The sequence below is a fragment of the Trifolium pratense genome, linkage group LG2, assembly GCF_020283565.1.
Source record: "Trifolium pratense cultivar HEN17-A07 linkage group LG2, ARS_RC_1.1, whole genome shotgun sequence".
NCBI classification, from domain to species: domain Eukaryota; kingdom Viridiplantae; phylum Streptophyta; class Magnoliopsida; order Fabales; family Fabaceae; genus Trifolium; species Trifolium pratense.
The window spans coordinates 15,855,102-15,872,609 of NC_060060.1; the positions used below are offsets into that span (position 1 = coordinate 15,855,102).

At 37.2% G+C, this 17,508-nt stretch overlaps 1 protein-coding gene across 1 annotated transcript; it reads right to left on the reverse strand.

Moving 5' to 3' along the window:
- Positions 1-820: 820 nt before the first annotated feature.
- Positions 821-14,513, reverse strand: LOC123907573 (formin-like protein 14). Its single transcript, XM_045957889.1, has 17 exons — positions 14,133-14,513; positions 13,333-14,033; positions 12,811-13,032; positions 10,927-12,524; positions 10,570-10,696; positions 10,237-10,308; positions 9,348-9,446; positions 9,073-9,114; positions 8,912-8,992; positions 8,752-8,802; positions 8,587-8,668; positions 2,844-2,938; positions 2,208-2,279; positions 1,994-2,110; positions 1,678-1,746; positions 1,506-1,572; positions 821-1,174 (listed from the first exon to the last, which is right to left on the reverse strand). Exons 1-17 carry the CDS (start codon positions 14,203-14,205, stop codon positions 1,023-1,025), a joined length of 3,720 nt encoding a protein of 1,239 aa, XP_045813845.1. The 5' UTR covers positions 14,206-14,513; the 3' UTR covers positions 821-1,022.
- Between the last annotated feature and the right edge of the window lie 2,995 nt (positions 14,514-17,508).

Here is a 17,508-nt window from a genome sequence, read left to right on the forward strand (position 1 = left end):
ATTTTAAATTTCAAGTTTTTCTAAACGTTTCAAGTTAGTTCATGAAACTTGAAGAGCCAACTTGAAATGTTTAAAATGTAAGGTAGTAACTTAAAATATAAGACAACAACTTCAAATTTAAAATAAATGTAAGGAAGCAACCGTACAATTAAATTTTATAAATAGTAACTAATTGTGTATGTAAACATTTAGTTTTCATCTACATGATTCCATTAATTTTTAATATTGTATCAGCAATAATGTGATATAATTTTTATATTTGATCAAGATGAGATTATGAGACCAAATCCATGGAACGTATCATTCAAGCAAGGACTAGGACATATTTCTTTAGGAGATAAATTAGTGATTAAATAAAATTAGTTTTATGCTTGTAGATGCGATTATGTGTTTAATTTTTGTAGGAAAAAGAAAGGGAAGAATAATTGTGGAAAGATCCTTGTCAAAAAAAATTAAAAAATTGTGGAAAGATGATGAAGACCTTACAAGGAAACCCATAAAGATGGACACATGAACTGTTTGTGGATCCAGTTTTGAGGACAGGTTGGATCAGGCAGGACGATTTGGATGGTGGGGTTGGTTGCCAGAAATGTGGTCGGAATGGGTGGCGGCGCCGGCTGGAGGTGATGAAAATAGACCGAAAAGTGCCAAAATGAGTTACAACAGTAAATAATGTGCAATCTGGAGTTAAGACAATTTGTTGGAAAAAGAAACTCAGGAGAATAGTGGGTCCACCGGGTAAGTACGGTGTAGTATCGCCTCTTAATAGGCTCTAGATACCATGTTGAGCGGAAACATATAAGAGAATACAAGAGTCATATAGTGAAAACCGTGTCCGTGTGTGTAAAAGCATCACAGACATTCTATTATATAGCCGATTCTACAATTAAGAGCATTGATTACAAAAGGAATATGTGCTATGGTGGGATATGCTATGCTAAGAATAATCTAAGATATCCTACAGTATATTTACAATAATTATTAAATATCAACAGTAACTATTCCTAATGACTTATGAATATCTATCGAACATCTTTTTTAGAATGGATGTTATTTGTTGCCTTGTCCTTCATGGCTTCTTTCTCTAATTTCTTCTTCTCAGCATCTGCTAACCTTTCGTTCTCCTCCCTTGACTTGTTGAAGGTCTTTACAAAGACAACAAGTATTTGTGTCACTGCAAGAGATAACCAGAGGTTTAAATTCAAAAAATCTAGACAGAATTTTCAAAAATAAAACCAAAACAGCGATTTATGTGTGATACGCCAATAAAAATATTATACCACTGCTTTGTGATTTATATCACCAAGGTGCATAAATCAGGTCCTTCCATAACTCTAGAGTTTAAAGTGATAAGGAGAACAATATAACCAAGAAGACAAAGTTTAAAGGAAATCCAGAGACCTTAAAGCCAAATCTAAAAGCAAAGGTCCTTGTAAATAATCTTAAAACCAAATAAGAGTTAAAACAAACTTTGGCACGACTCAGTCATGGAGAAAACAACAGACCTTGCTCAAAGGGGCACCTAGCTGGATCCTCCCCAAAGTATTGGGACAAAGAATCAGCATTTCTTCCCTGGAAGAGAAAGTTAAACCAAAAATGATAAGTAAGATGCAGTTGGTTGGAAGAGTAAGTTATCAGCATCGGCCTGTCTATATATGTATATGTAACAGGACTCACCACATCGGCATACAATGATATAAGTGACCTCACATCAGCTTCAGCAAAATCAAGAAAATTCTTCAACACCTGAACAAGAGAAACATTACTCAGAAATTCATGAGCACGTGCAATCAGGTTCTTTTAATAATCAAATCAAGGATATCCTCATCATCAGGCCATAAAACTGTTATATAAAAACAAAATTAGCTTGATGTATTATCTTTGGAAATTGTGCTCAATAAGTCAAACCTTTTTCCAGTAGAAAAGTATCGTTAGTTAAGAGCAATAAATTGCGTTTCAGATATGTATAAAAGCTACCATTTGTATTCATTACCTTGCGAAATCCTGAAGATATAGCACCATCATTTTCAGAAGCAGTTAGTTCTTGCTCAACTTTCTCCAAACCTTTATGCACAGCTTGCATTTCTTCAGCTAATGCTTTTAGTTGGATCTAGATATTGGAGAGGGGAACAGATCAATAAACAACTAACCTTACGCATGAAATTATCAAGAAAGTGAATAGAAAGCATTAGTATAAAATAGATTACCTTAGAAGCACCTTCTAAATGCACAAGATCCTTGTCAAAATCTATCAATTCTGGCATTTTCTCGGCAAGAAGCTAGCAAGACAATAATAAAATTCTTAGAATTAGAGAGAAAATTTGTTAAGATATCAGCAACAAAAGCAACGTACATCAATAGCAATCAAAAGGAAAAATGGATAAAATAAAATCCTATATTGAAGAAAAAAGGAAATCTAAAAATTCAAAACTTGGATATCATCAAGTTAAATATAAGGAAATTATATAACAAATGTATTAATAGTGTTAGTAAATAGTAATACATTAGTCGCCCAACCATGTCAACTAGCTCTCGAATAAAAGCACCGATACATGATAGCAAAACTGAGCAACTAGCTCCTTTCCAAACAAACACAAAAAAATCAAACACCACTTCAGTATTCTATAAACTCTAATACTAAGCCTCGAATAATGCCCTAAAAAAGTACATAATAGCCTCATTATCAGAAGTTACAGCGACAACTTTTTTCACAAAGAAAATGGAAATTCTTGTCTTTCACATAATCATTTATGTGGATTTACATTGGGATAGTCTACACACAACTACCTAAAAGATACAATAGTACTACGCAAAATATAATTTGAAGATTTTGACAGATATACCTTACACAAATAGTGCATCAAAGTCATTTTATTATTTCTTGCACGGGTATCAGATAATTTGAGAAGGCTGTCCAATTTGAATCCTACTGCTGATCCTGCAATGCGCAACATAGAAAATGTTAGTTTAACAGCATAAGAGAACTTTTCTTATTTTGTCAAAAATATTGAGATGAATCTGGAAACTGAAGACCCATCTCAAATTTAAATATATTCAAGTAGGATAAGTGATAGAGACGTGAGTCTTAATATTAATGTGGGACCTAAAGAATGGAGGGTATATTCGAGAAAGCGCTGGAAGAATGAGAAAATAAGAGAAAATAAGCAATAACTTGTGCAAGAGTGTAACATGTGCGTATCAGGTGCTTGAGGTATGCGTGGCAATAGCGCTATTTAAGGAATAGTAAGAGAAGGAATGAGGGAGTCAGCTTTTCTGTTAGAATCTGTGGGTCACCAATTGCTTGGTGATTTAGAGGAGTCAGTGTACTCTTTGGGCTGATAGTTGTCACTATCAGTTTGTTATCAATTTTCCATTCCTTTTACAGCTTTCATTACAATTTGTCCTTTGTTTATCAACTGCAATATCAATATAATACTCTATTTCATATATATTCATTGTCTTTTAAGCTTTGATATTCATCAATTGGTCCGACCTGCCGGATCTAAACCCCGTCATCGTTAACGATTAATGCCACGGAAACCTAAAATGAGTGATCGAGTAACAGCGCTTGAAGCATCGGTGGAAGAGATTAAGGGAACGTTGGATACGTTGGTGAAGCAGATGTCACTGCTCGTCCAACAGAGATCCAGTTCAATTAACATACCTGGATCGACGGAAGTTCCTACTCCGGGAAGAGATGAAGTGGTGAGAGATGAATCGGTTGAAGCTTCAAACATGAACGAATCACGTTTGGCTGGGAAGAAGGTGAAGCTTCCCCTGTTTGAAGGAGACGACCCAGTAGCATGGATTACTCGTGCTGAGATCTATTTTGACGTCCAACAAACTCCAGATGAGATGAGAGTGAAGCTCTCAAGATTGAGTATGGAAGGTCCTACCATCCATTGGTTTAATTTACTAATGGAAACAGAGGATCAACTATCCTGGGAGAAGTTGAAGAAAGCCTTAATTGCACGCTATGGTGGACGAAGATTAGAAAACCCTTTTGAGGAATTATCCACGCTTCGTCAAACTGGGAGTGTAGAAGAGTTTATCGAGGCCTTTGAATTGTTGTCTTCGCAGGTAGGAAGGTTACCGGAAGAACAATACTTAGGATATTTCATGAGTGGGTTGAAACCATCCATTCGTCGGAGAGTGAGAACTTTGAATCCAGGGAATCGTATGCAAATGATGCGTATGGCGAAGGATGTGGAAGAGGAGCTCAGAGAAGAAGATGACGATGGAGACAGAGGTTTGGGTAAGAAACCAGTGGGCCGAAACGAAGGAGTTGGGTTTGGATCTAAGTTTCGTAGTGGTTATAACCCGGCCCAGAAAGAGATGACCCGATCCAATTATTCAGGTTGGAATAACCCGCCTAAGAAAACGGGTTCGTCGAACCCTAATTTCAATTCGAATTCTAATTCAAACACGAATTCATCCATGAGTTCTACTGGACGGAAAAACGACGGTGACCGTCGTAATAGTGGATTTGATCGATGGAGAGGGATGAGAAGTGAAGAAGCGGAAGAACGAAGAGCCAAAGGGTTATGTTTCAAGTGTGGGCTTAAATGGCACCCCACTTCACACAAATGCCCAGAAAGATCCATGCGTGTGTTGATACTTGGTGATGGTGAAATGGTGAATGATGAAGGGGAGATTATCACGATGGAGGTAGAAGATGAAGAAGAGGTAGAAGAAATTGAAGCTGAGTGTAAGCTTATTGGGGTTCTGGGAAGTATGGGGGAGTACAGAACAATGAAAATTGGGGGAAAATTAGAAGATGTTGATGTGGTGGTGTTAATCGATAGTGGTGCTAGCCACAATTTCATTTCACCAAAATTAGCTACTGCTTTGGACTTGAATGTGAAGCCTGTGACTGAGAGAAGAATTAAGCTGGGAGATGGTCATAAAGTAGTAAGTAAAGGTGTGTGTGAAGGCATATCATTATTATTAGGAAGTATGGAGGTGGTAGTAGATGCGTTGGTTTTGGATTTAGGAGGGCTGGATGTGGTGTTGGGAGTGGCTTGGTTGTGTACTTTGGGGAAGGTTTTGATGGATTGGAAAACTCTTACCATGCAATTTTGGCATCAAGGAAAGTCAGTGACTTTGCAAGGCCAAGGAGAAAATTTGGAGAAACAATATTATTTAAATTCTTTCCTTGAAAACAGATATGATGATGGAGATTGGTGGATGAAACCTCAAATTCAAGTGAAGAAAGATGAAGAGGGAGCAAATCATGATCTGGAGGCATTATTGGAAAAATTTGTTAAAGTTTTTCAAGACACTATCAAACTACCACCAAGAAGGTCTCAAGTACACCAAATTAAATTATTTCCTGATCATGGTGCTGTTAATGTGAGACCTTATAGGTATCCACATCACCATAAAGAAGAAATTGAAAGGCAAATTAGAGAGTTATTGGAGGCAGGAGTCATCAGACAAAGCATGAGTGCTTTTTCTAGTCCTGTAATTTTGGTGAAAAAGAAAGATAATAGCTGGAGAATGTGCGTAGACTATAGAGCTCTAAACAAAGCTACAGTACCAGATAAGTATCCTATACCAATTGTTGATGAATTGCTCGATGAATTATTTGGGGCTACCATTTTTTCAAAAATTGATCTTAAATCTGGATATCATCAGATTAGGGTACTTGAAGAAGATATTCATAAAACTGCTTTTAGGACACATAATGGGCATTATGAATATTTGGTGATGCCCTTTGGCTTAATAAATGCTCCTGCAACATTTCAAGCTACTATGAATGATTTGTTTAGGCCTTATTTAAGGAAGTTTGTTCTAGTATTCTTTGATGACATATTAGTTTATAGTAAAAATATGTCTGAACATCTTTTACATTTGGAACAAGTATTGGCTGTGTTGTTAGAAAATTGTTTTATAGCCAATCAAAAGAAATGTAAGTTTGGGAGTGGATCTGTGGATTACCTTGGCCATATCATCTCTAGCAAAGGTGTGGCTGTTGATCCAGACAAGGTTAAGTGTGTCAGGGAGTGGCCTTTACCAATTAATGTCAAAGGAGTAAGAGGGTTTTTGGGTCTTACAGGTTACTATAGAAAATTCATTAAAGATTATGGCAAGATAGCCAAGCCTTTGACTGAATTAACAAAAAAGGACAATTTTAAGTGGGGACAAGAAGCAGCTACTGCATTCATCAAATTGAAACATATCATGACTACTGCACCTGTGCTAGCTTTACCAAATTTTCATTTACCATTTGAAATTGAGTGTGACGCTGCAGGAAGAGGCATAGGAGCTGTGTTAATGCAACAAAAACAACCCATTGCTTATTTCAGTAAGGCTTTGTCTGAAGGAAATTTATCTAAATCTGTTTATGAGAAAGAGTTAATGGCTCTTGTCTATTCAGCACTGGCGCCATTATTTGCTAGGCAAGAAGTTTTTGGTGTACACTGATCACAAGAGTTTAAAACATCTCTTGCAACAAAGGGTTTCTTCCCCAGACCAACAGTGTTGGCTTGCCAAACTATTGGGTTATCAATTTGAGGTGCTTTATAAACCTGGACCAGATAACAAAGCTGCTGATGCTTTGTCAAGATGCCATGGTGAAGTGGAATTGAAAGTCTTGTCGTTACCTTCTCAAAGACTGGAAGGGCAGAAGTCATTGCAGAATTTAACACAAGATGCTGATCTGGATTTGAATGTCATAGTGTCATCTCCTAAATGGCTGGAAGGGCAGAAGCTATTGAAGGAAGTGGCACAAGACGCTCAAATTCAAAAGTTGATCTCTGAGTTGACTGACAAACCTGATAGTAAACCAGGTTTTGTAGTCCAGCAGGGAATTTTGTTATATCATGGGAGGTTGGTTATTCCTGCAACATCTCCTTCTATTCCTATGTTACTTGCAGAGTTTCATAGTACTCCTATGGGGGGCCATTCTGGGTTCCATAGAACTTATAGAAGAATTGCTTCCAATATCTATTGGGTAGGTATGCAAAAAACAGTTAGAGATTTTATTAGAGCTTGTGATACTTGCCAAAGACAGAAATATGCATCTACTACACCAGGAGGTTTGCTTCAACCTCTTCCTATTCCAAATGCTATTTGGGAAGATTTGTCTATTGATTTTATAACTGGCTTACCCAAATCAAAAGGGTTTGAGGCTGTTTTGGTTGTTGTTGATAGGCTGTCTAAGTACAGTCATTTTCTTTTATTAAAACACCCGTATACTGCAAAATCTGTGGCTGAGTTATTTGTCAAAGAAGTGGTCAGGTTGCATGGAATTCCTTTAACCATTGTTAGTGACAGGGACCCTTTATTTATCAGCCATTTCTGGAGAGTTATTCAAATTACAGGGTACACAACTGAAAATGAGCTCTGCTTATCATCCTGAAACTGATGGGCAAACAGAAGTAATTAATAGATGCTTAGAGGGTTACTTAAGATGTTTTGCTTCTGATCAACCAAAATCTTGGGCATATTGGATTCCGTGGGCAGAATATTGGTACAACACCACTTATCATGTATCTATTGATAAGTCTCCTTTTGAAGTGGTATATGGCAGGTCTCCTCCTACTTTGTTGAAGTTCTTAAGCAATGAAACTAAAGTAGCTGCTGTGGCTTTGGAATTGACAGAAAGGGATGAAGCTTTGAATCAACTAAAGGCTCATTTATTGAAGGCTCAACAACAAATGAAGATGTATGCAGATAAAAAAAGAAGAGACTTACAATTTGCTATAGGTGATTGGGTGTTTTTGAAGCTTAGACCTCACAGGCAACAATCTGTTATTAGAAGAATCAATCAAAAACTGGCTGCTAGATTTTATGGTCCATTTCAAGTCATTGATAGAGTGGGAGCAGTGGCTTACAAGCTTCAGTTACCTGCAAATTCAAGGATTCATCCTGTTTTTCATATATCTTTATTGAAGAAAGCTGTTGGTGATTATCCAGTTCAAGGAGAACTTCCTAAGGAATTGGAAATAACTTTGGAGGAAGATATATATCCTGAGAAAATTTTAGGCTCCAGAATTAATTGGCAGAATGGTAGTGCTGTACCTCAAAGCTTAATACAATGGAAGAATAAACCTTTAGAGGATGTTACATGGGAAGATGATGTTTTTATAATAGGGCAGTTTCCAGACTTTAGCCTTGAGGACAAGGCTCTTTTTGAGACAGGTGGTATTGATAGAGACGTGAGTCTTAATATTAATGTGGGACCTAAAGAATGGAGGGTATATTCGAGAAAGCGCTGGAAGAATGAGAAAATAAGAGAAAATAAGCAATAACTTGTGCAAGAGTGTAACATGTGCGTATCAGGTGCTTGAGGTATGCGTGGCAATAGCGCTATTTAAGGAATAGTAAGAGAAGGAATGAGGGAGTCAGCTTTTCTGTTAGAATCTGTGGGTCACCAATTGCTTGGTGATTTAGAGGAGTCAGTGTACTCTTTGGGCTGATAGTTGTCACTATCAGTTTGTTATCAATTTTCCATTCCTTTTACAGCTTTCATTACAATTTGTCCTTTGTTTATCAACTGCAATATCAATATAATACTCTATTTCATATATATTCATTGTCTTTTAAGCTTTGATATTCATCAATAAGAGTTCATAAAGATACCTCGTGCTGTTCCCTGATTCAAAGCATTGCCCAACGTAAGAATAGTCTGCATTATTTGACGCAATTTTACCGACTCTTTGACCTGTAAGTATGAGTATCATTAATATAACGATGCAGCCCAATAATGGAACATGTTTTTCAATGTCAAGAGCCAGTAAATAGTACCTCTCTGGTTGCATCGTTGATTGTATTCAAATTTATCCTTAAATCGCTCACCTGGAGAAACAATAATAAGTCTTTAAGCATATGTCTTATGTCTTAATAACAGCAGTAGCAATGTAGCATGCAAAACTAAGCACAGGTAACGATAACCTAGATACCATACCTGAGCAGAAAAGGTGATTTTAAAAGCAAACACTCTTAACTTGGCTTCTACTCGTGGAACCTTCATCAGCTCCATAAAAAACTGATTAAGATGAAAATTTGTTAGAATAGACATACAGAATTTGCAAGGATTCAATGACAAAAGGGTATCAAGGAGAGAACCTGCTCACACTTCCCAAGCATATCCTTGTTCCCAGCATAGTTCTGAAAATATAGAGATTTTTAGCCAGGAAATATAAAAAGACGATTTCCTTCTTCCCCATTAAAAAACACAGCTACTTATAAAAAAAAATTGTGACCTTTTATATTAATATTCAGTTTCTTTTCCTTCCAAGATAGTTTTTCTCTTTTCAAATTTTTAAATTAAACAATGTCACAGATTGCAGTTCACATAATATTTTATAGGCTATTGCACGAGGGAGGAGAGGAGTGCACACCTTCAATATCTCCATCTCTTCCTTGGTGGGACAGAACTTTATGAGATTCTCAACTTGATCAATATCCAGAACACCAGAATCCAATGCCAAAACTGCACTCTGGAACAAAAAACAACCCACAAAAATTAAAATTAGAGGAAATGTGAAAAAACAAAGCCAACTAACGCCAAATAGATTTTGCATGACTCTTGTCTTAATCTCTACTCAGTTACTCTTTCAAAACCATGTAGCAAGACTCATGATATTAACGTATTAGAGGGAACAGTGTTGTCCACTACGGACCGTGTAAAGTAGCTGCTTGTTCAAATTCTGATACAATACAGTGCTATAGTGCCGCTATAGTCTCTATTTGACAACATTTTGTACGAAATAGCATATCACAAAACAATAGCAATTTGTTCAAATTATACTACGCTATAACCGTTAATTGACAACACTGATATTAATGTACTTCATCTTCATTTGTTCTACATGTCCTTATACCTCAAAGTATTTTCTGCCTATTATTTTTTCTCCTTTTTTGTGATAAAAAAAATCCATTGAAGGAAAAAGAAAACCGTAACAAGGAATATGAGAAATTTTCCTATGAAATTCCAACCCCGTTGGGCATCCTTTAGAGGATTGAGTTGAGAATTAACTCTATAAATTGTCCATAAATAACATTAATATCAGCAACACTAATGGGATACATAAATGAGCACTATAGGACTCTATCTAAATATAACATGCATATATGTTTGGAGACTCAAAAGTTAAGGAAACATCTAACACAACATTGGTGATATGACACAACAGAGAAAAACATCTCAAACATGAATGGAAGAGGTGATGTCATCCAGTAAACTGACAAGTTCCAAAATAAACAGAACAGAAGGATAGGGAAACTTACAAGCATATCTGGCAAAGGAATTTTGATTTTAGAGAGCATTATTTCACAATTATATGCTCTGCGCAAGTCAACCTGGCAGTGAAAACAAATGAAAACCATCAATCAGACAGAAATTGTTTTCACAAAAAAGGAAGAATTAAGGTATCTAGTGATTTCACAACAAAAGGACACTACAGTTTTGATGCTTAAATATCTAGTGATTTCATTTTTAATTGAGTGGTCCCAGATTACCATTACATAATATTATACTTAAAATATAATAACGCGTATTATTGCATAAAAACTCTAAGCAAAAGGTAGTAAAATAATTTATGCCAATGAGGAGTAGCTTACCAATTGTACTTTCTCAGGTTTGTTAATATTAGAACCACGCCGGACTCCACCATTAGTACTATTTCCATCAGAAATAGATGCTGCTGAAAACAGGGTCTCGAGTTCCGATATGTCTATTTCAGGGGCCCTAACAAACACTTTCATTATCAGAAGTGCTAAAAGGAAATAACATCCCATCCCCCCCAACCCAAGTCCTATCCAATGAAGGGTTGGGGGATATAGACTATTGTACATGACTACATTAAACAGTAAGTCCCACAAAATTTTCAAAAAAACAAAGATTTAATGATAATAGCCTATTATTATGATAAACTCCTAGGAAAATTAAGTCAGATGATATCAATATGAAATCAATACCTTGAACCACTGCCTTGTTTCTGTGAATCAGCCCATAGACTCCCTTGTGCTGCTCGAGAAACTTTCACCCAATGTAGGGGCTTTAACAAAGTTTTCTTAGCAGCAATAGCACCAGTGCCACGACCTCTTCCCACATTTGTTGTTGTTAAAGAAGCTTTGCCTAGTGGTGGAGGCACACTAGAGGCCTTGCCTGCAGTAAGTGGAGGTGCCGGCACCGAACCACGACCAGGTGGTGGTGGAGGAGGAGCATTTGGAGGCTTTGGTGCTGGTGGAGCTGAACCCGTCCGTACACCTGGAGGAGGTGGAGGTGGTGGGGCTGAACCTGCTCGAACAGAACCTGGTGGGGGTGGTGGAGGTGGAGCTGAACCTGTTCGTGCACCTGGAGGAGGTGGGGGAGGTGGTGGAGCTGAACCTGTCCGTGCACCTGGAGGAGGTGGTGGAGGTGGTGGAGCTGAACTTGTTCGTGCAGGACCTGGAGGAGGTGGGGGAGGTGGTGGGGCTGATCCTATTCGTGCAGGGCCTGGAGGTGGTGGTGGAGGTGGTGGGGATGATCTTGTTTGTGTAGAACCTGGAGGGGGCGGAGGAGGTGGTGGAACTGATCCTATTCGTGTAGATCCTGGAGGTGGTGGGGGTGGTGGGGCAGAACCTGTTTGTACTGAACCTGGAGGAGGTGGTGGAGGTGGCGGAGCTGAACCTGTTCGTATGGGAGCTGGAGGAGGTGGTGGAGGTGGCGGGGCAAAACCTGCTCGTACCGGAACTGGAGGAGGAGGTGGTGGCGGCGGCGGGGTTAAACCTATTTGTGTAAGACCTGGAGGAGGTGGAGGTGGTGGGGCTGACCAAGTAACACCAGGAGAAGGTGGAGGTGGAGGGGGCAGGGATGAACCTATTTGTACAGTACCTGGAAGAGGTGGTGGTGGTGGGATTGAACCTGTTCGTACAGGACCGGGAGGAGGGGGAGGTGGAGGCGGAGGTTGTGGGGTTGAACCTGTTTGAGAAAATCCGGGAGGAGGTGGTGGGGGTGGAGGTAATGGGACTGAACTTGTATGTACAGGTCCTGAAGAAGGAGGTGAAGGCAATGTGGAATCACTGCTAGCATTGCTGGCCATGAAAGGGGGAGGGGGTGGAGGTGGAGGTGGACCAGCAGCATTTTTAGTCAATAACTGATCAGACATTTTTGAAGTGAGATTTACAGAATTTCGACCATTGTTTTCCAAAGATAAATGATCCAAATCAGGGGTGTCGGGTGTCAATAATTTTGAAGGATCAGCAAAAGAATTGGGAGTAACATCAGAGGCCTCATCTGAACTATCAGCAACACTTGATTCATTATTTTCTTCTTCAGAGTCAGCTGGTGACGAAAACCAACTTACTTTACCTTGCAACCTCGAAAACTCTTTGGCATCATTTAAGACAGTAAGCTGTCTAAGCAGCCACACTGCTGCAGCATCACCGCTGTCAACCCAATCCACTCCATTAAAAAGTTCTTGAACTCTTGAAAATGCTTCAATGGGTAATCCACCTTTCTCCTCGCCATTCAAAATGGCTGTCTCTGTCGGAGCTCTCTGAGGACTTATGTTTTCAACCTCCCCAAACAAAACCTAAATTTAGAAGTTTAACACATTTAGAACAAATACCAACATTCCTAGAGCAAAAACACAACCATCACAACTGGTTAACAGTTATAATTTTGGATTTAATTTATATGCACTAACGGTGTAAACATTTTTATCACTGTGTCAGTCAATTGTAACTTTCATTATATCTAACTTAAAAGTCATACAAATGATGGTTTATGATTGATTGACGGTGTAAAACGTTTTACTCTGACAGTGCATCAAAATTATTCTCTATAAAAAGCTATACAAAACTAAAACATGCACTAACCTCAGCCCGAAAGCTTTTCGGATACCGCTCCTTCGAATCCCAAAGAATGTCCAAGTTTTCAGTGTTCAGCATCAATATGTTGGATCGAATAAACGCTGTATTGAACATCACACGAAACATCATCACTTCCCTTTCCGGATCCAAATCCAAATGGACACACTCCAAAACCACATCTCCTTGCACTAAACATTGAATATCAATCTTAATCACATCACAGTCTACCTGAGATTCAAAAAAAGACAACAACTACATGAAAAGCAACAAAATTAACATAACACAATAAACAAACTCAAGGGTAAAACCTAGATGCAGTTCCTTACCTACTGTGCTACACTAAATATACAAAACAACTATCAAAAACTAGATCAAGAGGTGCGTGCATTGTATAACTGTTTTATTGTATATGTAAAAACAAAATAACTGTTTTTTTATGTCTAGCAAAGTGCAGACAGTAGATAAATGAACTGCGTATAAGTTTTAACCTAAACTTAATCAGTACCAAAACACAAAAAGTCTGTGAACCTGGCGATAATGCCTCAAATGTTTCTTCTTGTGCATGTTATAAATCATTTGAGTAGATAGTCCACCTCTACTAAGCAAATTCCTCCCGAAAATCCTAAACATTGGCCTACATCCATTAGACGAATCAAAACTAGGAATCCCCCTAAGAATAACACAATCCAAAGACAAAGCCCTCTCAGGTGGAGGCCACTCAGGAGCAATATTCCTCCGCGCGACATATTGAATATAACGAAGCTGCGAAGGCAAAGGATTCAAAGGCGACAACAACTGCAACAAACCCTTAGGTGCTTCTCTATGAACCATATCAAGTGTCCTACGTTCACCACTATGAACCCTTCTAAAAATCAACAAACTTACTAATAAAAAAGCCAAAAGTGGCCAACCTCCTCTCTCACAATGAAATAAAATCACATTTTGATGATTACCAAGTAAAAGCCAACTCTCACAAACACGAAGAAAATGCTGAACAAGAGAAAGTGGTAAAAGAGGACAACCCTCATATTGTTTAGGATAATCCATAACAATAACATCATAATCACACATTATCTCAGCAAAATCACTACGTTTCTCTCCCTCACGAAAATTGAAAGCTAAAAACGAAGATTCTGGAAACTCTTCATGTAATTCAGTCACAATTTCGTGAAGATATAGCTGATACATTCCATCTGGTAATGCTTCTGTTGAGAAACATGAATCGAAAACTGCAATAAAAAACAAAAATTTCAAAAAATAAACGAAAATTGAGGGAAAATTTCAGAAATGATGAAAAAATAGGGAAATTAAAAAGGGGAAATTTTTACCGTAAACTCTATCGATGAATTCAAGTAAACCATCTGGGGGTCTTTTGTAGAAGAATCTGCTGAGAAGGGACATGGTAATCGCATGTGGGTCGATGGAAGAAGAATGAAGCTCAGAAAGTGGAGTTTGTAGCTATGGAGTTTAGAGAGAGAGAGAGAGAAGAGAAGAGAGAGAGTTTTGAAATTTGAAAAATGGGATTTATTTTTTCTGAACTAAAACAGAAAGAGAAACATATGTTGCTGTTGTGCTTGTGCTTTACATGGAATTGGATTTGGATTTGGATTTGATGTTGATGTTTAGTTGTTTTTCTTTCGTTTTCATTTGTTTTTTCGAATAATTTTGTTAAGTTTGGGTAAGAAAACAGAAGGGGTTGTTTGGTCTTCATTATTTTCATTATTACCCTTTGGGTGATTTCAGGTTTTTTTTTTAATGATAATCTACTTGGATTTTTTGAGAGATTGTTATCTACTGATATGAGCAATTATTGAACTATTATAATAAAGAAGATAATGATTTTTATGTTAATTTTATTTTTACCATCAATATCCGACTACTATAGACTGTCTAATTTAGTTTGAAGGTCAGTTCAAATATCAAATGGTTTCAGTCCCCTCCTAATCACAATTGCAATGGATTGAACTGTGATCCTCTCTATCGAGTCGAGTGTCAATCACTACTGAACCAATTAACTATTGGTATTTTTATGTTAATTTATGTTATAAAGAATTAACTTAAAATATTATGTGGTAAAATGTGTATTCAATTTTTAAGTGCATATGTTAATATTATATTGGAATTAATAATACCGGATCACTGGTAATTGGAATGACTAAAAAGTTCATAATAATACTCTTTTTGATCTTATATATAAGATAAGTTTTACTATTTAGATTCATTGTAAAATAGATGTATATTTTTAGGTTCATTGTAAAATGGATGTATTTAGACTATATACATTCATTTTACAATAAACCTAAAAAGCAAAACTTCTCTTTTATATAGACCGACAATGGCGATATTGCTAAATTACCATTTTTACTCAAGTTTGACTTTGGACTTTGGTTTAAGAGTGTTAGATTTAGAGAAATACAAATAGAGAGGACAATGGAGGCTACTAGAGTTACATAATATTAGAATTGCATTAGCTTCATAAAATAGAGTTACAAGAGATTATATAGCAAAACCTAATGGACTATAAACCTAATGGGCCCAATAATATAAAGTCCAACAACTTATTATCTTAACACTTACCCTCAAACTCATGATACATAACATTGTGAGTTTGTCAAATAAAATACTAAAAACATACTAAATAATATAAACTTCTAACACTACCCCTCAAGCTAAAGCTTACTAAGCTTTAAGCTTGTTACAAGTTAACCCAGAAAATAAACCAACCCAACAGATAGAAGCATCTAAATAGATCATCATAGAGAGAGACAAACCAAATCAAACCACTTCATCATCCAATTCAGTCAAAGCTAACCAATCCAACAAATCCAAACTTTACCAAATCAAATTGTTCCAATCCAAACTGAACCAAACCAATTTAAATCGAACAAAACCAAATGAGCCATAGACCCATAACCAAACCAAATGGGAACTGAACCAATCAAATCAAACTAATCCAAACCAACATAAAGAAGAACCAAACCATAAAACAGAAGAATCAGTCAATAGGGAGAGAAGCAACCAAAATAGAAGAACAAAGGGGAGCAATCCAACAGAAGAGAAGTCATCAGAGAGAGAGAGAGAAGCAATCAAACAAAAGAAACCAACAGGGAGAAGCATCAGACAGAATTCAGACAAAAGCATAATCAAAGAGAAGCAACAAAAGAAATCATTAAAAAGAAACAATCAGATAGAAGAAATCATCAAAGAGAAGCAATCAAATAGAAGAATTGACAGAGAGAAGCAATCAGACGGAGGCTATCAAACATAAGAAACCAAATAGGGGAGAAATGCAATGCAATCCATCAGAAATCGATCAGAAGAAACAATTGAGAGAAGAGGCAATCAATCAGAAGAATTCAATAGAGAGACAATCAATCAGTAGAGACAATCAAATAGAAGAACATAATAGAGAGAACCAATTAAACAGAAGAAGCCAATGAGGGAGAATACCAATCAAACAAAGAAGAAATCAAAAGGGGAGAGACAATCAAATCAGAGAGACCATAAGAAACCAAATCGTGAGCACTCGACTCACCAAACAAAACCAAACCATCAAATTGTGAGTATTACCTTCATTCAAACAAATCTCCAAATTAATGGAACCAAACCAACAAAACTAGATCAAACTAAACCGAACAAACCCGAATCAAGACAAACAAACCAAACTGATATTTATTTATTTTACCAACTCAAAAACACCAAACGGTGTCTATTCCTCTAAACAAACAAATCCAAAAAGTATAATCAAGTCATCAACCCAAATGGAACTGAACCAATCAAACCAAAACCAAGTAGAACCAAAATTTAGCCAAATCAAACAAAATGAAACCTGGTGCAACAGAACAAACACAAGAGACCCTTGCAAAATGGTGACGGAAAACGAACATATGGCAAAAGATGTGAATCATCAATCTCAATAGAAATCAATTCTATTAATTCCCAACCAAGCTCTTCAAACACAATAATAATGCTTTCAACAAACCTATAATCAAAACCGCAGCGGCAGAATTGATTGGAACCCAACGATGTCACCGCCAACATAGAAGCCACAACACACAAATCTTTAACAAATCAAACTGAAGACTAAAAATTCCCTCTTTTGGGAACTCGACAGCGGAACGATGATAAATTTCAAGGCGGATCAAACCATGCTCTCGATACCATGTTAAATATGCTTGGATCTCAACCCCAAAAGCTAGCTCAAAGGGTGAGGTTGTCCTCACATATTTATACACTTCACATCCCGGGAACCTAAGCAATGTGGGACTTCAAACAAATTCCAACAACACAAACTACATATTCAACACCCACCCTCACGCCTAGCGTGGTCCTGGGTCAAATGCCCACATTGCAGTCCTTAACCCGGCTCTGATACCATGTTAGATTTAGAGAAATACAAATAGAGAGGACAATGGAGGCTACTAGGGTTACATAATATTAGAATTGCATTAGCTTCATAAAATAGAGTTACAAGAGATTATATAGCAAAACCTAATGGACTATAAACCTAATGGGCCCAATAATATAAAGTCCAACAACTTATTATCTTAACAAAGAGAATGGATTAAACTTCTCTAATATGATGAATCAAAAGATGAGTTCCGACAAAAAGAAATATATGGGTTTAATAGGTAGAGACAACTCGAAGGATTTGCAGGAGGAGCGATTGCACATAATCCAAATTTTGAGGAGCACCAAAATTAT